The sequence below is a fragment of the Abramis brama genome (genome assembly GCF_963993115.1).
Source record: "Abramis brama genome assembly, chromosome: 13".
In the NCBI taxonomy this organism is placed as follows: Eukaryota; Metazoa; Chordata; class Actinopteri; order Cypriniformes; family Leuciscidae; genus Abramis; species Abramis brama.
The window spans coordinates 2,748,478-2,771,685 of NC_139975.1; the positions used below are offsets into that span (position 1 = coordinate 2,748,478).

Here is a 23,208-nt window from a genome sequence, read left to right on the forward strand (position 1 = left end):
TCTCTGTCTCTCTCAGGGTTGCCAACTTTGGGACTTTGGCTGGAGTGAGACTCTGCAAAAAAACATCAGTGCGCGCGCGTAACCCAACCCTAATTTTAAAAATGTCAATCCTTGTTTACTTAGTATGAACCCTGCTTTATGAAGAAAAAAAAATTTTTTTTCAAAATGTACAATTAATTTATTGATTGCACTATAAAAAAATAAAGATAGAGGTGATTAAATAACAAACATGTAAAACAACAACATCAAAACAATAAAAAATCTCAAAACAAAAGGGACACATAATAGTTACTCCACCTCCCAAGAAAACCACAACACAAGTTTCACACATTAGGCCTGTTGTAACCTTTGCCACAGTGGCAGAGTTGGCCTGCTTCACTACCTCTGCAGGAGGCTCGTATCTGAAGCAGGGTTCATTCGTCTGTCACGTGACAAATGAACGAAAGACTCGGAAGATAAAGTAATTATTTATGTTCCCTGTAAATTATTTTGGTAACACTTTACAATACGGGTGCACTAATAGGCATTAATTCATACTTAACTAATGCACAGATAATGATGTGTTAATGTATGACTCATGAAGAACTAAACCATTAATTAATAATTAATGCATCAGCAACTAATAAAGATTCTAAATGATTAATAGATTAAGTGATATATGAATTGTTATTAATTAAATGTGTCATAATGTATTAATTCCTTAGTAACTTATTTTATTAACTAATAGTGTAAATCAATGCGTTAATTACCACAGTTGGTCAAAGCAGTGTACTTCAACTTCCAGTTGTCTGCTTTAATTAATCATTATCTTATGATTTGCAAATGTATCATTATGTTATGACTTTACTTGTTGAGGCACATGACTATTAACTAATTGTCTTAACCCCAAGCTCTGAATATGGCCAAGGACGACATCTCAATGCCGAACTGCCAGATCTCGAGACTGGGCCAAAACGAGCCAGTCGTCGATGTAATTTAGTACACGGATGCTCTAGAGTCTCAGCGGGGCCAGGGCTGCATCCATGCACTTGGTGAGGGTGCGAGGGAAGAGTGCTAGGCCAAATGAGAGAACCCGATATTGACACGCTTCGCTCCCGAAAGCGAACCTCAGGATGGAGACGTGGAAGTATGCATCCTTTAGATCTATCATGACAAACCAGTCCTCGGACCTGATTTGGCTCACGATAATAGGAATGGTGAGCATCTTGAACCTGAACCTCCTCAGAGACCAATTCAGATGTCTTAGATCTAAAATTGGAGGCAACCCTCTATCCTTCTTTGGAACTATGAAGCACCGGCTGTAGAACCCGGACTCCCTGTCTGGTGGAGGAACATACTCTATGGCCTCCTTTGCCAGCAGCGAGTGAACTACCTGTTCTAACACTCGACCCTGCTCTGGGTCCACTGCAGTCCAGATCACCCCATCTAACTTCGATGGGCGAACCTGGAACTGTAGCCTGTACCCCTTTTCTACAGTGCGCAGGACCCATGCTCTCTCTTTGCGAGCCCCACGATCTGAGCCACCCGAACCGCGGGGAGCGCGAGCGGCCGGCTTCATCAGATACAGGGACTCTGATCGGTAGTGCTTCACAGTGGCCGCAAGCCCGGGCGTGCTGCGCTCCCAGGCAGTAAACACACATCTCATGTGTGTCCCCACCCGTAATAAAACAAGGGCCGGGATGCACACACTGCTTAAACTGCTCGCTTGCCATTTCTTTTTTCTTTTGATATAATATTCACAAACAACACCAAATAGATACATTTTCAATTGTTAGTGAAAATAACAGGACACGTTGATTCAAACTTGGGTAAAAGTTGTTAGAAGACGTGCAAATCATGACAGATGTTTTCTTTAGTAGACGGTTTGTTCATCTACTCATCATCAAAGACATTTTACTTGCGGTCGATGCTCAGTGATGCTCATTTTGAGTCCTGCAGTTATAAAAGCAACAAATGGGTGATGAAAACAGCTTATTAACATAATAATGTCTACATGAAAATGTAAAATTGCAGAAGCATTGGTCATGGAAAGCCCACAGCAGGACAGAAAAGACACGTATGTGTTTTTGTACCTTGTGCTTGTACATTTCCTGTCAATGATGTGAACTTCCTTTTCGCTGAAAAAGTGTGCAGTAGTCTTTATATACGGTGAGCACAGACGAGTGTCAGCGGCTCTTAGCGATCGTGTGACTGAAGAAACATCTTCTCTCTTCTGCTGGATTACTGGCTCTTCTGGACTCTAGAAATGATGCTCATCTTTGGACTGATGCTAATGCTGAAAACTGCTGCATGTGAGTCGACTTTCAGCTCAAACTCTCTGATGATGAAGCTCTGACATGAAAACACTGTAATATTACTTTAAGAGTTTTTCCATAAACTGCAGGATCTAGTAATTGAGTCTGTTTTAAGTGTTTAAAGCCTGGTTTCACAGACAGGGCTTAGATTAAGCCAGGACTAGGCCTTAGTTCAGATAGGGCATTTAAGTAACTTTTATAAACGTGTCTTAGAAAAAAAAAACATTACTGGTGTGCATCTCCAGACAGAACAATGACACTGACATATTTTAAGACATTTTAGTGCAAGTTGCTTTCAGTTGAAACTGATCAAACATTCATTCAGTTTTCTGCTGCTTTCTCTCTCTCTCTCTCTCACTCTCTCTGTCTCTCTCTCTCTCGCCAATGTTCTTAGAGTATCTTAGTGTACTCCTCAAAGTTACAAGTTTTTAGAAAATATACACACTTAAAACCTCATGAAAAACTGATCAAAAATGTATCTCAAGGATCCTATAAAATTCTATGAATGTTTGTGTAATATTTTAATTTATGATAATGTGTGTGTGTGTGTGTGTGTTTTGTTCTTCAGGTGTGGAGCGGTGCTGCTGGTTTAATCAGGCAATTCCCTGTTATGCTGCTCTCAGAGACAAACTCAGTCTGATAATGGTGAATGCTAGAGAATATGACCTGAAGATGCACAAGATAAACTACAACAAGCAAGATGATCGACTTTGTAAAATAAAGAATGACAGCATAAATAAGGCTGAATGTGATCTCTTTAATAACAGACATGCTCTCGGAGACAAACTCAATGTGATGATGGTGAACACTAGAGAAAATGACCTGAAGATGCGAAAGAGAATAAGCAACACATCAGAGGATCCAGTTTGTAATATAAAGAATGACAGGATAAGAAAGGCTGAATGTGATCTCTTTAATAACAGACATGATGAAGTGTCAGTCAGTAATGGGATTCTGATAATAAACACTGTGATCAGAGTAGATTCAGGGAATTACAGTTTACAAGTCAATCACTCAGACGGCAAAATAACATCTGAATATCTTCAAGTGATTGTTGAAGGTACAGTAACTCTCTCATCAGACTCATTACAATCTCATGTTCTCAAAGATCTCGATTCTCTGTGAAGGTTTTTATTCCTGTAACACAGTAAACTGTTACAAGACAGATGGGACAGACACAGATGCAGGTAATGAATGTTTATTTTGAACAACCAGATGAGTGATCGGCAGTGCAGGTGAAGGTAAGTGGGTGAGTAGAATATCCAGACGATACAGACTTGAATGACTCAGTTCGTTTTCTTGTAGATTGAGATCGGATGAGACGCACTGGAACGAAGCAGACTCAGGAGAACACACTGGAGGCGAGGAACAACAATGAAGACTTGAAGAGACAACAAGGAGACAGGTAAACAGGAGTGGGCCGTGGACCCCGACTTTGTGGTGGTCGGCCTCTACCCAGGGTGTGGGTCTCTCCGGATGAGTGGTGTGGAACTGATCGAGCAGGTTAGGATCCAGTATATCGTTTCTGGGTACCTATGAACGTTCCTCGGGACCGTAACCCTCCCAGTCCACGAGGTACTCTAGTAGACCACCACGGCGCTGGGAGTCCAAGATCTCGTGAACCTGGTAGGTGGCACCGTCCTCTAGGATGAGTGGAAGGGGGGGGTTCTGCGGCTGTGTCAGGCTCTGTGGAAATAGAAACAGAGGGATGATGGGGTTTCAATAAGGAGATGTGGAAGGTAGGATGAATCCTGTACTGTGGTGGCAATTGGAGTTGATAAGTGACAGGGTTGATCTGTTTCATGATGGTGAAGGGGCCAATGAACCTGGGACTGGGACTTTCGGCAAGGCAGACGTGACCTGATGGGCAGCCAGACCTTCTGACCTGGCTGGTACGTAGGAGTGGCGGAGCGGCGAAGGTCGGCTGTCATTCTACGTCTGGTTCCAAGAGTTCTGGTGGCTGTGACAGATGGTACGGAGGAAACGTCCGATCTCCTGTATCTTCCTTTCCGTTTGCCCGTTCGACTGCAGATGGTAACCAGAGGAGGCTGACGGTCACACCTAGGAGCGAGAAGTCCCTCTATACTCTGGAGATGAATTGAGGCCCTCTATCTGACACAATGTCCTCGGGAATACCGTAAACTCTGAAGATATGGTTGAATATCAGCTCGGCAGTCTGTATGGCGGTAGGAAGTCCTTTCAGGGGAATTAGACGGCATGACTTGGAGAATCTGTCGATGATTACTAGAATGCAGGTACAGTTATCGGAAGCAGGTAAGTCTGTTATGAAATCAACTCCTAGGTGTGACCAGGGTCTGTTGGGAACGGGCAGAGGGAGAAGTTTTCCGGAGGGAAGATGACGAGGGCTCTTCGAGATGGCGCAATCCTTGCAACCTCTAACGTATCTTCTGACATCCGCTGCCATGTTGAGCCACCAGAAGCGTTCTTTTAGCAGCGAGAGGGTCTCATTGACCCCGGGGTGGCCAGTGCCCAGCGACGTGTGGGAAGCGTGGATGAGAGGAGTGCGCCTGGTCCGGGTGATGTAGAGCAAACCTGTTGGGCAACCCGGCAGAGTGTTGGTGGAGACATTGGAGGAGGGCAGGGTTTCCTCAGACCAGGTAATGGGACTTACAAAGAGGTTCTCGGGAAGGATATGTTCTGGCTCTTCTGTCCTCTCTTCAGGACTGTAGAGACGGGATAGAGTGTCCGCTTTAGTATTTTTGGAACCAGGGAGGTAGGAAATGGTAAAGCGGAAACGTGTAAAGAACAATGCCCATCTAGCCTGTCGTGGGTTTAATCTCTTGGCGTCTCTGAGGTACTGTAGATTCTTGTGATCTGTTAACACCACGAATGGATGTTGTGCGCCCTCCAACCAATGTCTCCACTCCTCAAGAGCCAGCTTGACAGCTAACAGCTCCCTGTTGCCAATGTCGTAGTTGACTTCCGCCGGGTTGAGTTTGCGGGAGAAGGCGGCGCATGGATGGAGTCTACTTGGGTTCCCCTGCTGCTGGGAAAGAACTGCTCCCACTCCTGTGGTTGAGGCGTCGACTTCCACGACGAAGGGCTTATCTGGATCTGGATGTACCAGGAGGGGAGCAGTGTTGAAAGATCTCTTGAGAGACTCGAAGGCTTGAGTGGCAATGGGTGTCCATGATAGAGACTTGGGCTTGTGGCGTAGGAGGTAAGTAAGTGGACTGGTTATTGTGCTGTAGTTCAGGATAAAGCGGCGGTAGAAATTGGAGAATCCGAGGAATCGTTGGAGTTCCTTGATGGTGGTGGGTCTGGGCCAGTTGCGGATGGCATCCACCTTCCCCTCGTCCATCCGGATGCCACTGCTATCGATGTGGTAAACAAGAAACTGCACTGAGGGTTGGTGGAAAGAGCACTTCTCTGCTTTCAGGAATAACTGGAAATCCCTTAGGTGTTTCAGGACCTCCGCAACGTGGTGGCGATGTTAGGCCATACTCTGGGAGTAAATCAAGATGTCATCGATATAGACCAAGACGGACTTGTGGAGGAACTCCCGGAGTACCTCATGGATGAAGTCCTGGAATACGGAGGGGGCATTGGCCAATCAATATGGCATGACGAGGTACTCATAGTGGCCAGTAGGGGTCACGAAGGCCGTCTTCCATTCGTCCCCCTCACGTATCCGGATGAGGTTGTACGTGCTGCAGAGGTCCAACTTGGAGAAAACAGTGGCACCACAGGAAGGGGGTAACAGAACTTGACAGTGATCCGGTTGAGTGCACGGTAATCTATACAGGGCCGCAAGCCTCCATCCTTCTTAGCCACAAAAAAGAAGCTTGAAGCAGCAGGGGAAGTAGACGGACAGATGTAACCTTGATCCAAAGCTTCCTTGATGTATTCCACCATGGCCTTCTCCTCCGGAAGTGACAGCGGATAAATCTTTCCACGGGGCACTGGCTCACCCTGAAGCAGATCGATGGCACAGTCCCATGGCCGGTGTGGAGGCAGCTTGGAGGCTCGCTGGGGGCAGAATACATCACTGAAGTGGGCATAACAAGGAGGAATATCTACTGAACGTTTTTTCACAGGACTTTCGATGGAGGTAGAGCTGCTCCAACCATGGGCGCCCTAGAATCACATCAGCGGTGGATTCCTCCAGAACCAGCAAATGTTGTTGTTCCACATGTAGGGCTCCAATTTGAAGCTGAATAGGTCCAGCACAGAGACTCACCCTTTTCCGGCTGAGAGGTCTGCCAGTTATCGAGTTGATTTGATAGATGGATTAGACTTGAGCTTGAGCTGACGGCAGAGGGCGCCGGAGATTAAATTGCCAGCTGACCCCGAGTCGAGAAGGGCGAAGACTGGAATAGTAACATCGGCAGCAGTTAGGTTCACCAATGTAGTAAGTGGTTTCATTTTATTTATTGATGGAAATATAGCACTCACCATGGGACGAGGAGGATGAATAGGACATCTAGAGATAAAGTGTTCAGAGGAACCACAATAAAGGCACAGGTTCTGAGTCAGCCGTCTCTGACGTTCTGCGCGAGTCAACCGTGCGCTATCCAGCTGCATGGGTTCGTGGGCTGGTACTGGAGGGCTGATGGACTCAGGTCAGCGGAGGGGTGGAAGAGATAGTAACTGGTCTTGGTGCTCTTCGAGACACGACTGCATACAAGTGGCAAAGCATGTGGAGAGTTGGATGAAACGTTCAAGCCCGATGGAATCCTCGTATGCAACGAGATGCAACCGCTCGCGAGGGTTCAACCCCTGACGATAAGTGGTGATCAAAGCTTGTTCATTCCACCCGCTAGCGGCAGCTAGAGTACAGAATTGCAGAGCATATTCACTCACAGTCATGGAATTTTGCCTCAACCGATGCAGTCGTTCTCCAATCGATGAATCCCAGGTGGGCGTTACGAAAACTTCCTTTAAGTGAGTTAGGAAACTGGAAATAGACTGGACTTTTCTGAGACCAGAGTGATTCGGCCCAACGGAGCGCATTGCCATTCAACTGTGATATCACGAACGCTACCTTTGAGAGGTCGCTCGGATACAAGTGTGGTTGCATCTCCAAGACCAGCGAACATTGCAAGATGAACCCATTGCAATCCTCCACCGATCCTGAGAAGGGCGCCAGTCGGGCCATGGGACTGGCAATTACAGGTGGTGAAGAAGCCGCAGCAATGTTTGTGGAAGTGGGTGCAGTAGAGGGTGCTGGTGGAACAGGAGGATGTTCCTGACCGACATCGTCCACGATGTCAAGGAAGTGATCCGGGATGCTCATGCTGGTGTTCGTCGGTGTTGGTCCGGTATTCTGTTACAAGACAGATGGGACAGACAAGGATGCAGGTAATGAATGTTTATTTTGAACAACCAGATGAGTGATCGGCAGTGCAGGTGAAGGTAAGTGGGTGAGTAGAATATCCAGACGATACAGACTTGAATGATTTGTTTTCTTGTAGATGGAAATCGGATGAGACACACTGGAATGAAGCAGACTCAGGAGATAGTGATGTTACATATGACACTGAAGCTTCGATGCGCGTATCACATAAGCGACACAATTTGTAGTGAAGCCCCGTATCGAGGCGTGTATTGGTTTACTAGAGTCACGTGATCGATGACAAACGAAGCCTCACTTTCTGTCCAGTCACGTGCGCGTTTCGCTTTGGGTGTCAGAAGGCTCGAACTTCAGATCGTATTTATCGAGTCATTGTTGCCTCAGTCTGGTTGATATTTACAATTATTGATATTGACATTTAATAACAGATGATCCTATCAGACAATGTCCTTATTCATTGTGTGTGTGTGTGTGTGTGTGTGTGTGGAAAGAGAGAGAGAAAGAGAGTAGGCCTACATTAAATCTTATTGAATCATATAAGCTATTATATTTTATTGTCACACTTTAATGGGAAAATTAATTTATTTAATGAACAAATCAAACACAAACATTTAAGGCTTTTATTTGTACACATAACATTGAAACTATGGAGTGTGTTGTGGTTGCTTCATCTGCCAGAGCTTCTAACACAGGCTTCTGGCTGCTTTATTTTAAATAAGCACCAGATGGCGCTGTTCTCGGCGCTGTTCTCGACACTCTCAAAGCTTTGAATCTTTTCCCGGAACAGTCAGGGGAAAGCCTCAGTGATTCATGAGGCTTCATTTCCCCATCCCTATCAGGAGAACACACTGGAGGCGAGGAACAACTATGAAGACTTGGAGAGACAACAAGGAGACAGGTAAACAGCATAGGAGTCCTAGAGGTAAGCACAGCGTTAGCGTCTTGATGCAAATGATACCAGACAATGACTGAGAGTGAGAGTGGAGCTTAAGTGCTGGAGGTAATTGCTGAATTGATGATGTGCAGGTGTGTGTGATCAATACTCAGGAGAAGGGAGTGTGCTGTGATTGAGTGAGGGTGGAGTCTGGCGTGATTGTGACATAAACACACTACATACTCCAGTAATAGTGAGAGTAGTGTGGAAGTATGGCATTCTGTTGTAATCCACAAATCAGTGTTTAGTTTTTTTGTTTTGTTTTAGCTTATAATAATAATTAATCATTTTAGTGCTTCAGCTTAAACTTATTTGAGTTTAGTGCCAATGCAACATTTAAAATTTTCTTTTAAGGTTTTCAACTAATATTTATATTTTATTTTATTTTCATTTCAATTAACCCCTTACTTTACGCCAGAACTAGAGTGGAAGACAGTGATTATCATGTATAAAGTTATAAATTTGGATATTTTTCTTATAAAAATGCATGGCTTTGCTTCAGAAGGCCTTTTGAGCCGTATGGATCACTGTTATGATGGATGGAGGGTTTTTTGGGCTTCAAAATCTCAGGTACCATTCACTGCCATTATAGAGCTGGGAAGAGCCAGGAATTATGTTTATATAACTCCGATTTTGGGTGAACTAACTCCTTAACAGGCTGACTGATATGTTCACTGATTGATTGATTGATTGATTGATTGATTGATTAGATTGATGTGTCTGTGTTGTGTTCAGGGTCTGTGTTGTGGTCAGAGAGTTCATCATCTGTAGTGCATGTGCTGGTCTGGTGTTTTCAGATGATGGTTCTGTTGGGTCTGTTAGGAGGTTTTCACATCTACATGAGACTCACGTCAGGTCAGACACATTTATCATCATCACTATGGATTTGACATGCAAATATTAAGAGTGTGAAGATGATGAGAATCTGATGTTTTTAGGAAAGAAACAGGAAGATCAAAACGGGCGAATGAGAAGATTTAGAGAAGAACATGAAGAAACAGCAGAAGATTGAAGATCTCAGCAGCAGATCTCGTCACATCTATGAGAAATCATTTTACACATCTGGAGTCATGTGGTCTTTTACTGTAGTCTGTTGGCTTTGGCTGATTTCTTTTACAGCGTCTGTTTAGATGTTTTAGCTGTTCCTAAAGATTACTTTAATAACATGTTTAGCCACATGCATTTTTCTTCACAAGATCTTTGTCATTATAGAATATTGCTAAACACATCGTTCTTTAAAGATTGTAAATATTCTGTGTTGAATTTAAGATGAACTTTGGTATTGAGTTAAATGAAAATAAAATGCTTTGAAATGAAACTATTTCCAGTCAAACGCCACGTTTTTATTTATTAAGAAGGGACAAATCATGAAAATCTGACTTTTTCCGTGTTTATAATCAGGTCCCGGTGTTTCTACCAACCCAGAAAACGTGAAAAGTGAAACCCAGTAACTGTGTTTTGGTGAGCCTTTCTCTGCAAGCATGTCAAAAAATAATCCGATGAGACTTCACTCCCCTTCTGACGTATGAAGAGGATCTTATTATTATATTACCGGCCCTTAATCTGCACGTTTACACACACCAGCCGACATTTGGTTTCATAAGCGACAACAGTGACCAGTTCTAACGCAATGGCAGAAGATCCAGCAAAGCATGAAACTGTTCTGTGGTTGAGCACAGACGAGCACTGAACACTATTAACCAAAACGTCACAGCTGTCTTATAAACACCTCAGGAACTGTGTCAACGTGTGTAAATGTTAAACATGAGATGATCAATGTAACTCTACAACAACAACATAAATGTCTCCACTAACATTCAGAAAAGTCTAAAAGTGAAACTCTTCCTGAGTCTCTCTGTAAGCCTGCACTCGCTACTGGTTATTCTGGGATTCTGGATGAGTGAGATTGGCCTGTATTGTTATTACAAGGCCTCTTCTGAATGGAGCTCATTTGCATTTAAAGGGACACACACAACAACCTGGAACCTGTAAAGGGAACCAGCAGCTCATTTGCATTTAAAGGGACACACACAAAAACACAAAAAGGGTATATATATATTTATATATATATATAAATATATATATACAGTGGCGGAGCCAGAGGGGGGTCCGGGGTGGCACTGGACTGGAAAAAGAGTGACCCAATTCCTTCCATAAGCTTTTCCACTATGTGTGTGTGTGTACTGTGTACCCCCGAAAGTGGCAGTGGCCACCCCCTGGCCACCCCATGCATAAAACTCTAGTTCCGCCACTGTATATATATATATACAGTGGTTAAAGTGGGATTTGGCAGGTGGGGGAACCCTCAAATTTTCTGTAGGTGCAACAGGGAAAAATGACTCACCGTGGGACAGCATATTGAGTATTGTGGTATAGCAATACTTTTTGGGACAAGAGTGTCACTGTGGCACCAAGTATTACAATACTTATTTACTTGATATTTTAATGGTTTCATTTAGGTTCATCTACATCTATACTGATATGATGACGATACTATGTTAAAATTGCTGAACATCACAATAAGGAACACAACCTTGTTTTTCACAATGGAAATTCAAACATAAAAATGTCTGAAGACAACTATAACAGAAATAAATCACAACCACAATTATGTAAATTTGACATTAGCCAAGTAACTCCAGCACTGAAGCCAGTTAACTCGGTCCAAGCCGCGCTCTCTACACCAAGTGCCATAAACGTTCCACTTCAGGCCGTACAGCTTCCTGGTGGACGGAGCTCTAGAGCTGAGAATAGTCTTGACAACTCCTGCTGACAGGCCAGCCTCTCTGTACTGTGACCCCTCAGAGGCCAGACACACAGCTTCCACAGCTCTGGGCGAGGGTGGAATATTGCTCTGCCTGCGTCAGCAGGTCCCTCCTGATGGGAATCTCCCATGGGGAGCCTGCCAGGAGTGATATCATGTCAGAGAACCATACTCGGGCCGGCCAGAACGGTGCTACTAACAGTAGACTGACCCCATCGTGACGGACCCTCTTCAGAACTCCCGGGAGCAGAGCGATCGGGGGAAATGCATACAGACGCAGCCTCTGCCACGTCTGTACCATGGCATCCAACTCCAGCAGGGCTGGATGTGTGAGGGAGAACCTGATATTGGTACTCTTCGCTCCCGAAAGCGAACCTCAGGAACTTCCTGTGGAAGGGAAGGATGGAGACGTGGAAGTATGCATCCTTTAGATCTATCATGACAAATCAGTCCTCGGACCTGATTTGGCTCACGATAATAGGCATGGTGAGCATCTTGAACCTGAACCTCCTCAGAGACCTAGTCTCCTCAGAGACTCCCTGTCTGGTGGAGGAACATACTCTATGGCCTCCTTTGCCAGCAGTGAGTGAACTACCTGTTCTAACACTCGACCCTGCTCTGGGTCTACTGCAGTCCAGATCACCCCATCTAACTTCGATGGGCGAACCTGGAACTGTAGCCTGTACCCCTTTTCTACAGTGCGCAGGACCCATGGCTCTCTCTTTGCGAGCCCCACGATCTGAGCCACCCGAACCGCGGGGAGCGCGAGCCTGGCCGGCTTCATCAGATACAGCCAGGCGGGAGCGCAGGACTCTGATCGGTAGTGCTTCACAGTGGCCGCAAGCCCGGGCGTGCTGCGCTCCCAGGCAGTAAACACACATCTCATGTGTGTCCCCACCCGTAATAAAACAAGGGCCGGGATGCACACACTGCTTAAACTGCTCGCTTGCCATTTCTTTTTTCTTTTGATATAATATTCACAAACAACACCAAATAGATACATTTTCAATTGTTAGTGAAAATAACAGGACACGTTGATTCAAACTTGGGTAAAAGTTTTTAGAAGACGTGCAAATCATGACAGATGTTTTCTTTAGTAGACGGTTTGTTCATCTACTCATCATCAAAGGCATTTTACTTGCGGTCGATGCTCAGTGATGCTCATTTTGAGTCCTGCAGTTATAAAAGCAACAAACGGGTGATGAATTAACATACAGAATGTCTTCATGAAAATCTAAAATTGCCGAAGCATTAGTCATAGAAAGCCCACAGCAGGACAGAAAAGACATGTATGTGTTAGTTATTTTTGTACCTTGTACTTTTCCTGTCAATGATGTAAACTTCCTTTTTCGCTGAGAAAGTGCGCAGTAGTCTTTATATACGGTGAGCACAGACGAGTGTCAGCGGCTCTTCTAGCGATCGTGTGACTGAAGAAGCATCTTCTCTCTTCTGCTGGATTACTGGCTCTTCTGGACTCTAGAAATGATGCTCATCTTTGGACTGATGCTGATGCTGAAAACTGCTGCATGTGAGTCCACTTTCAGCTCAAACTCTCTGATGATGAAGCTCTGACATGAAAACACTGTAATATTACTTTAAGAGTTTTTCTATAAACTGCAGGATCTAGTAATTGAGCCTGGTTTCACAGACAGGGCTTAGATTAAGCCAGGATTAGGCTTTAGTTCAGATAGGGCATTTAAGTAACTTTTATAAACGTGACGTAGAAAAAAAAACACATTACTGGTGTGCATCTCCAGACAGAACAATGGCACTGACATATTTAAGACATTTTAGTGCAAATTGCTCTCAGTTAAAACAGATCAAACATGCATTCAGTTTTCTGCTGCTTCTCTCTCTCTCTCTCTCTCTCTCTCTCTCTCTCTCTCTCTCTCTCTCTCTCTCTCTCTCTCTCTCTTCCGGTGAGGGTGAGGTCCATCATGTGTGGTGGCGTTGGAAAGCGTTCTTTCTCTTTTGGGGTTTTTCCCTTCTTTTTCTTTGATTTTGTTTCTTTTTTTTGTTTCTTTCCCCCCATGTCACTTGTTAAAAAAAAAAAAAAAAGCATTGGGTGCCGGTATGGCAGCCGTTCCCTGCTTATCCCTTCATAGTGGGTGCAGGTGTGTGCCAGAGGCAGGTGTAACAGTTGAAGATTTGTTGGTGGTGATAGGACAAAAGGTTGGGTTTGATAACATAATCTCTGGCTCGCGAATAAACAAAGTGGTCGAAGTATTTTTGAAAGCTGAAGCATTAGTGAATCAATTGACTGTGGACAGATTGTGGGTGAAAGAGGCTTTTGTTCCGGTTTCACCACTGTCTGCCCCAATCACTATTTCAAATGTCCCGCCATTTGTTTCCAACGATGCAATAATAAAAGAACTTCTACAATTTGGGAAAATTGCAAGCCCCATGAGAATGATTGAGAGACCTGGACCACCAAGGTGGACATCGCCAGACCGATCGTGCAAGCTGCAACCCCAGAGGGCCAAATCGGTTGCAGTGCGGAGCTCACCCATGACTATGAGCTCACGATCTGCACTACTCTCGTGCATGTCCATGAGTGCCTGGGCCTGGTGGACCTGAAGCAACGCCATGGCATGCAGCGAAGATGCGGCCTGCCCACAGGCCTTGTAAGCTCTACCCGCCAAAGCAGACGAGAACTTACAGGCCTTAGAGGGGAGACGAGGGTCTCCCTTCCAGGAGGTAGCGGCCGCTGGACAGAGTTGCATCGCAACAGACTGCTCCACTGGGGGGGATCGCCTCGTAACCCTTATCCGCACCTCCATCGAGAGTAGTGAGGAAAGAGGAGCTACCAAGCCTGTTTCTGGCAGAGAAAGGTGCCTTCCATGACCTAGTGAGCTCCTCATGCACTGAGAACCAGACCGGCCCGCTCCAAGAAACCAATCATCCAACCGAGATGGTTCGGGACGCGGTGGAGTATTCCACACAAGCCCGACCACCTCGGTGGCCTTCTTGAGCATAGATGTCATCTCAGGATCCAACATCGGCGTCGCCACCCTCCTGGAGGAGGGCAACGGCACCGAGTCTTCCTCCGTCAAATCAAGCTCCCCCTCTGATGCTGCGATGGACATCCCATCGTCCGGAGTCGCCCCAAAAGAAATGTCCGGTCGGTCCATCACAGAGGGACCGGCGCATTCCTGCTGATCCACAGGGCCACGCCAGGCGGATTACCCCTCACCGTAACTCTCAGATCACCCGTACCCTGCGGTATTCCAGGTTTCCCCTGGGAGTTTAAGGCGTGGGCAGCCAGCACACAGCAGACGAGGATGCCAGCTTACAGTCTAAGCCTGCGGCAACCACTAATGACGTCACAAGGGCGATACCAAGACGCATCTCATGTGGCCACCACACATCCCTTATATCAAACAAGAAAGGGGCGGGGGCTTAAACTAAGCACAGGTGAATGATATCCTCATAAGTGGATTCAGTCACCCTGCTACACTAAGAAGAAAATGCTGTGGAAACAGCTGAAGAGAGCTTCCGTAGCTTGACAGCGAGCACCGCTGCAACTGCTGTAAACACCGACACCAGAGAGTCTTCCAGAAGAACACCAGCACACTCGTTGTATAGTCGCTCGATCAGAGACCATCAGAATGAACCGATCAGCTCCGAAAGCGAAAAACAACTGTAGGTGCATCCACTTCCGTGTTTATACCCGCAGGGTATAAGGCGGGGCGTTGATTACGCATCTGCCAAAGCTTGTTGGCTTGATTTTAAGAGTAATCAAAGTGATCGGGCTCACTAGGTGTTATCCCATACAGTCGTTACAATCGACTAAGTGAAACATTACCCGACTGAAAGGGAACCTGGAAGACTTTTGATTGTTAGAGCTGAAATACATAATATGAACATTTATGCTCCAAATTTAGGCATTGAGAGAATAAGGCTCTTTTCTAAATTAGAACAGTTTTTAAGACAACAACATGATGGAGATTGTGTTGTTTTTGGTGGAGACTGGAACTGCACCTTAGATTTCATAATAGACAGGAATGGGGAAGAACCACATCAAATGTCAGCCACTTGTCTTGCAAGATTGGTAAAGAATTTTCACCTATCAGATGTATGGAGGGAAAACAATCTTAATATTGTTCCTTGTAATAATTTATGGTTTTCTAAAAATGAGAACTGCTGCGTCTGTGTGTAGATGAGAGAATCAAAGTGTATGTGTGTTGTGCACACGCTACATTGATTATGGCCAATTATGCGCCCTTAAAATAGCATCTGAATAACATGCGCAACACGCCACTGACTTTAGACGAGGTTTCTCCTGGTCTGTGGCGGAATTGTTTTCTGAAACTGCAAAATAGCACCAGGGAACGTTTGTGCCGGAACACGCCTCCTCTTTTCGCTGAACCGCCCCCGGGAGCGCAAGTTCATTCCCTAATTTACTGACGTGCGTCTGTGGAGGGAAAATTCCGCTGTGCGCGGGTGAGAAATAGGAATGATACATGCGTCGGTGTACAAAGTCAATTGCGCTGGGTGCAAGATAGGGCCCCAGGAGTTTTCACACTTGAGTTATATATATATACTGTATATGGATATAAATATAAACTAAATATAAATGTAGCAAGAGGGAGATTTATCATCTACTCAATTTTATTTTCGGACCTGCAAAGTTAGCTGTTTGGCTCTCTTGTAAAAGCAAAATAGGTGGTATGTGACTGATGAAGTCAAGGTTAAGAATAGAATTTGAATATTATCGACTGAATGAGAATATTGCAGACTTCAAGTTTAATTGGGCTATAAATAAATGTATTTGCGATGTTGACTGCAATGACAATTTACAAATTTATGTATAATTATATATGATGATAATTGTTGTAAAAAGGTTTATGGGTGTATGTTATTTATTTGTTTTCTTGTTGTTTAAATAATTGATTGAAGATTGTTTTTAAATTTTTGTAATTAAAGTTGTTCAAAGGTCTCTCTCTCTCTCTCTCACTCTCTCTCTCTCTCTCTGTCTCTCTCTCTCTACGTGTTATGTTTGTGTAATATTTTACTTTATGATAATGTGTGTGTGTGTGTGTGTGTGTGTGTGTGTGTGTGTGTGTGTGTGTGTGTGTGTGTGTGTGTTGTTCTTCAGGTGTGGAGCGGTTCTGCTGGTTTAATCAGGAACCTCCCTGTTACGCTGCTCTCGGAGACAAACTCAGTGTGATGATGGTGGTGAACACTAGAGAATATGACCTGAAGATTCAAAAGAGAACAAGCAGCAAAGATAAAGATCCAGTTTGTAAAATAAAGGATGATAAGATAAGAAAGGATGAATGTGATCTGTTTAAAAACAGACATGATGAAGTGTCAGTCAATAATGGGATTCTGATAATAAACACTGTGATCAGAGCAGATTCAGGGACTTACAGAGTAGAATTCAATCACTCAGACGGCTCATTGATATCTGCAGATCGTCACGTGATTGTTGAAGGTACAGTAACTCTCTCATCAGACTCATTACAATCTCATGGTCTCAAAGATCTCGATTCTCTGTGAAGGTTTTTTTTTTTGAGTGTGTGTGTGTGTTGTTCTTCAGGTGTGGAGCGTTTCTGCTGGTTTAATCAGTCTGGTCCCTGTTACGCTGCTCTCGGAGTCGAACTCAGTCTGATGATGGTGAACACTAGAGAATATGACCTGAAGATACACAAGATAAACTACAACAAGCAAGATGATCGACTTTGTAAAATAAAGAATGACAGCATAAATAAGGCTGAATGTGATCTCTTTAATAACAGACATGATGAAGTGTCAATCAATAATGGGATTCTGATAATAAACACTGTGATCAGAGCAGATTCAGGGAATTACAGATTACAAGCCAATTACTCAGACGGCTCAATAACATCTGCATATCTTCAAGTGATTATTGAAGGTACAGTAACTCTCTCATCAGACTCATTACAATCTCATGTTCTCAAAGATCTCGATTCTCTGTGAAGGTTTTTATTCCTGTAACACACAGTAAACACACTACATACTCCAGTAATAGTGAGAGTAGTGTGGAAGTATGGCATTCTGCTGTAATCTACAAATCAGTGTTATTTTAGTTTTTTTTATATAGTTTACAGTTTTACTATTTTGTATTAGCTTAAAATAATAATTAATCATTTTAGTGCTTCAGCTTAAACTTATTTCAGTGCCAATGCAACATTTAATATTTTCTTTTAAGTTTTTCAACTAATATTTATATTGTATTTTATTTTAGTTTCATTTCAATTAACCCCTTTATGCCGGAACTAGAGGCTTTGCATAAAAATGCATGGCTTTGCTTCAGAAGGCCTTTTGAGCCGTATGGATCACTGTTATGATGGATGGAGGGTTTTTTGGGCTTCAAAATCTCAGGAACCATTCACTGTCATTATAGAGCTGGGAAGAGCCAGGAATTATGTTTATATAACTCAGATTTTGGGTGAACTAACTCCTTAACAGGCTGACTGATATGTTCACTGATTGATTGATTGATTGATTGATTGATTGATTGATTGATTGATTGATTGATTGACAGATTGATGTGTCTGTGTTGTGTTCAGGGTCTGTGTTGTGTCCAGACTGTGTGTTGTGTTCAGAGAGTTCATCATCTGTAGTGCATGTGCTGGTCTGGTGTTTTCAGATGATGGTTCTGTTGGGTCTGTTAGGAGGTTTTCACATCTACATGAGACTCACGTCAGGTCAGACACATTTATCATCATCACTATGGATTTGACATGCAAATATTAAGAGTGTGAAGATGATGAGAATCTGATGTTTTTAGGAAAGACACAGGAAGATCAAAACGTGCGAATGAGAAGATTTAGAGAAGGACATGAAGAAACAGCAGAAGACTGAAGATCTCAGCAGCAGATCTCGTCACATCTATGAGAAATCATTTTACACATCTGGAGTCATGTGGTCTTTTACTGTAGTCTGTTGGCTTTGGCTGATTTCTTTTACAGCGTCTGTTTAGATGTTTTAGCTTTAGATTACTTTAATAACATGTTTAGCCACATGCATTTTTCTTCACAAGATCTTTGTCATTATAGAATATTGCTAAACACATCATTCTTTAAGGATTGTAAATAATCTGTGTTGAATTTAAGATGAACTTTGGTATTGAATTAAATGAAAATAAAATGCTTTGAAATGAAACTATTTCCAGTCAAACGCCACATGTTTTTATTTATTAAAAGGGGAAATATCATGAAAATCTGACTTTTTTCGTGTTTAAGTGATATAATCGGGTCCCGGTGCTTCTACCAACCCAGAAAACGTGAAAAGTGAAACCCAGTAACTGTGTTTTGGGAGCCTTTCTCTGCAAGCATGTCAAAAAATAATCCGATGAGATTTCACTCCCCTTTTGATGTATGAAGATAATCTTATTATAATATTACCGGCCCTTAATCTGCACGTTTACACCAGGGGGGCAATGTTCCGGAAAACACTGAAGCTTTGATTGACGCCATTGATTAGCAGACCCCCACCTGCTGTTAGCATCCCATTGACTCCCATTAATTTTGGCGTCGCTTTGACAGCGAATAACTTTACATCTGAGGCGTTTAAAGACTCCATTTGTCCATTATTTATTTCTAAAGAAACACGAAAATGTATAAAAGGCTCCATTACCTTGTATCGTACGTTATGGCCCAGAAGAAGCAGTTTCTGTAAATATAGGCTAACGATTGCGTCATAACCACGTGACTCTCTGTCGCACAGTAGAGAGATTACCGTATGGACAGGAGGAGAAGCTTGCGGGCAATCGGGGGGACGTGGAGGCAAAATGACAAAATAAATAACTAATCAGAATACTTAGCAAAAGTGTCTCCTGCTCCTAGTTCATGGACAGCTCCTACTCACACTCTCCGTCTCTGCAAGATTGGGAAGGGAATGATTCAGATTTCTCTCGGCACAGCTACTAGAAGACAGACGGGTTGCTCACGTCACATCTACGTCGTCAAGCTCAGTTTGAGTCTGCGCAGTCGCTCACCATCAGGAAGAGAGAGCTTCTAATTGACTTCACTTTTCTCCGTTGAAACCTATGGGGTCGCTGTGTCCAGTTTATATACTGTCTATGGTTTATGTCACCCAGGGGCGTAGTTTGTGGGGGGGTTAGGGGGGAGATAACCCCCCCAATATTTAAATCTATGCATTACAACCCCCCCAATATTTATACCATGATCACATGAAAAATATGCAGAATAATTTTTCAACCCCCCCAATGTTCAAACCAAATCTACGCCCTTGATGTCACCTAGTGATTAACGTTAAATAATAGACTCAGGTCCCAGCCACAGAAACCCAACAGACAGTCAAGGTTGAATACCAAAAAATACACTTTATTAATGGGCCAGCAAGCACTAAATAGGAAACACTAAAACAGTTACTCAATGACAGGAAGTATCGACCAAATATGGGTAGAAAGGTGGAGCATTATAACGAGTTCTAATAAACCAATTTCATCACATTAGCAGTGAGGAAGCACAGTCCAAATATGGGCATAGTAATAAAACAGGAAGCGGGTTGCCAGGTTTGTCTATGAGGGGGTGTCTAAAAGAGTCACGTAGGGCAGATTAAGTAATAGCAACCACAAAACCCACTACAAATTTGATGCACACGCACAGTGAATAGCTACAATTCAGAGTGCAAATGTTCATGCACACAGTAAACACCATCACACATGATACACCACACACAGTAAGGCCCTAATGTCACTGCCAATTAAAAACGAAAAAAGTACTGAGTCAACCTGTGACATTTACACCCACCAGCCGCCATTTTGTTTCATAAGCGACAACAGAGACCAGTTCTAACACAATGGCAGAAGATCCAGCAAAGCCTGAAACTGTTCTGTGGTTGAGCACAGACGAGCACTGAACACTATTGACCAGAACATGTCACAGCTGTCTTATAAAGACCTCAGGAACTGTGGACACTTGTGGAGAAGTTAAACATGATGATGAGATGATCAGTGTAACTACACAACAACTACATAAATGTCTCCACTAACATTCAGAAACTCTTCCTGAGTCTCTCTGTAAGCCTGCACTCGCTACTGGTGATTCTGAGATTCTGGATGAGTGATGCTGCGTTCTATTATTTATCCGTGTCGGAGTTCCGACTAGGAAGACAGACGTTGCCTAGCAACACGCACCAACACGCCCCCTTTCCTCGGATTTTGCCGCTCGGAAGTTTGGACAACCGTGAGGACACCGAGCAAGAATTCCGATACGGAATCCAAGATGGCTGCGCCCTGTGTGACTTGTTTTCATTGTTTTTGTACCGCTTTGGTTGTTTAAATGACGTTGTTTAAATTTTAATCACTTGTCGTATTACTGCAATACCTTACTGCGTCCGTATCACTGCCTGTGGGTATGGGAATCGGTCTTGTTGTGAGTGCAATATTGAATGAAGCCTTGTTTCAAACGGGTGTTACTAACGTGGCTAGCGTTGCTAACAGAAAGTAAACTAGTTACTAGGTGAAGCACATACTTATTTTGGAGCGCCTGGTACTCGGCCAGTGCTACCATAGCAACAGCTTTCCGGGGGGCGTCCATGTTTTTCTCCGACTCGGACGCGCAAAACATACCAGAACGCTTGAAGTGTGGAAGTGACGTCATATCCGAGGTCCGAGTCGGTTCGTTGACAATAATAGAACCCACATGAGATTGGCCTGTTCTGTTATTGCCGGAGTTTCTGAAGCTTGTATAAGGCTCCACCCTCTTCTGAACGGAGCTCTTTTGCATTTCTTTATTTTCTTTATTCAGACTCATGGTCCATCCACACAAAAACAATACAAATACAAATACAAATACAGAAAAAAAAAAAAAAAAAAAAAAAAAAAAAAAAAAAAAAAAACACAAAATACACAACACAAAGTTACAAATGACTCGTTTTAAAAAGACACTTATACCAGTGTTCCCAAAACTGAGACATGCAGCGTGTGGCACTGTACCTAACATTCACCAGCACCACAACAACTTGATTTACAGAATCATTCAGCCGACGAATGAACCTAAACATCGCTTTTCGCAGGGCAGACTGCAGTGTGTCAACTCTGGTGCTCACAAACAACTCACTTGCACACGTTGATCTGGGCTTTTTTAGTAACATCCTCAAAGCGTCATTGAATGCTACTTGCAATTTCTGAAGACTAGCTTTTTTATAGTTTAGCCACAGGTGTGCAGTGTACAAAGGCGAACAGTATGCTTTAAATAGGGTCAACTTGACTCCAGTAGTGCAGCAACCAAATTTGCGTACCAGAACATTTGCCCTCACATACAGCATACGGCACTGACGATTAATGTCATCGTCATCTGTAAGCTGATCTGTAATCAGATGACCAAGATATTTCACTTTACTGCAGATATTAAGAACATTACCTGCAAGCCTAAAAACAGGAAAGGTTAAATGTCTGTCTTCTGCGGTTCTGCAAATCATGATAAAACTTTTGGAATCATTGTACTTTACATCATGTTTTTCCCCAAACGCAGAACATATGCTAAGAAGATGCTGCAGTCCAGCTGAGCTCGGGCTAAAAATCACACAATCATCTGCATACATAAGATGATTCATTACTGTACTGCCGACCATACAGCCAGTTTTACCTCGGTTTAGATTATTTGATAAATCATTCATGTAAAAATTGAATAAAATGGGGGATAAGATGCTCCCTTGTCTTACTCCATTACTGATATGAAAAGGAGCCGACATACAGCTGTCCCATTTCACTTGCATGGTCTGTTGGGCATACCAATATGATAGGATTCTGACAATGTATTTAGGGACTCCTGCTGCATCCAATTTTTTAAATAATTTCCAATGATTCACCCGGTCAAATGCCTTAGATGCATCTAAAAAATGCATTTAAAGGGACACACACAAAAAAACAAAAGGGGCACATTTGACAAGCTATAATATAATAATAATCAAAGTTAAACAGACAAATTCAGAATACTGCTGTAACTCTTGTTTCCTGCTGCAGGAGCACTAATAACACAGAAATTGTGTTTTATCTTTGATAATAGGCTGATCAGTCAAACATTACTTTATAGACTTACATTATTGCTGTTTTGATTCTTTTGAAAGATTATTTGAAGGTCTGTGGATGAAACATAAAATGTCATGTCTCTGGTTGCCAAGTCCACGGATTTCGCTACTACGAGTTCGGCCGCTTTTAAACTGTTGTTGTGAGTTGATTTTCCCGGGTTAAAGGTTTGACATATTGCATAAATTGCATTTTGGACTGATTTGATTGGCCAGTAGGCTGGTTTTGATTCGCAGAACTGGCGGGTTTGAGGATTGTATGATAATATAATATATGATTCAGTAGGTCACAGGGTTGCTGTTTAGAGTTCACATTTGGGCTTTTGAAAATTATTTTTTATTCACAAATTACAATTTATAAAGAACTCGTCATTTTTCTACCATAACAAACATTTTCCATTCCCCTCCATTGCATTTGTATGAACCGTTTTCGTTGTTGCATCAGGAAATAAAAACTGCACATAATAAAACTCAGATCATGTGAATAAATGTCAGATGATAATATTTCTGTCTCTCATCCCTGAGAAGTATAGCATATACTGCTTACATTTTCTTTCATTGTATTTATTTTTAAGAATTGAGGTAGAAAATGTTTCTCTTTTTTGTTCTTCATATATTTTGCATGTACATAATGCATACCACTTTCTTTTATTTTTTTATTATTATTCATAATATAGCCTTGTAGTGACTGTTTACACACACACACACACACACACACACACAGACAGAGAGAAAGAGAGAGAGAGAGAGAGACAGACAGACAGACAGACAGACAGACAGATAGATAGATAGATAGATAGATAGATAGATAGATAGATAGATAGATAGATAGATAGATAGATAGATAGATAGATAGATAGATAGATAGATAGATAGATAG

The 23,208-nt window shown here is 43.0% G+C and overlaps 1 protein-coding gene across 2 annotated transcripts; it reads left to right on the forward strand.

Moving 5' to 3' along the window:
• The first annotated feature begins 3,145 nt into the window (after positions 1–3,145).
• LOC311094870 (uncharacterized protein) lies at positions 3,146–18,438 on the forward strand. 2 transcript variants are annotated; one of them, XM_084133063.1, is made up of 5 exons: positions 12,685–12,834; positions 16,405–16,743; positions 16,849–17,184; positions 17,843–17,980; positions 18,064–18,438. In XM_084133063.1, the coding sequence occupies exons 1-5, from the start codon at positions 12,789–12,791 to the stop codon at positions 18,135–18,137; spliced, it is 933 nt and encodes a 310-aa protein (XP_083989189.1). In that variant the 5' UTR covers positions 12,685–12,788; the 3' UTR covers positions 18,138–18,438. The 2 variants fall into 2 exon arrangements, 1 of the variants encoding a protein (XP_083989189.1); XR_014608732.1 differs by lacking the exons at positions 12,685–12,834; positions 16,405–16,743; positions 16,849–17,184 and adding an exon at positions 3,146–3,354.
• Positions 18,439–23,208: the final 4,770 nt, after the last annotated feature.

Excerpts from the sequence above, each read along its gene's own strand:
- LOC311094870 (XM_084133063.1), top strand. The coding sequence starts at position 12,789 with ATGATGCTCATCTTTGGACTGATGCTGATGCTGAAAACTGCTGCAT. Across the intron at positions 17,185-17,842 it reads TCTTCAAGTGATTATTGAAG|GGTCTGTGTTGTGTCCAGAC; the intron begins GTACAGTAACTC and ends TGTTGTGTTCAG. Across the intron at positions 17,981-18,063 it reads CTACATGAGACTCACGTCAG|GAAAGACACAGGAAGATCAA; the intron begins GTCAGACACATT and ends TGATGTTTTTAG.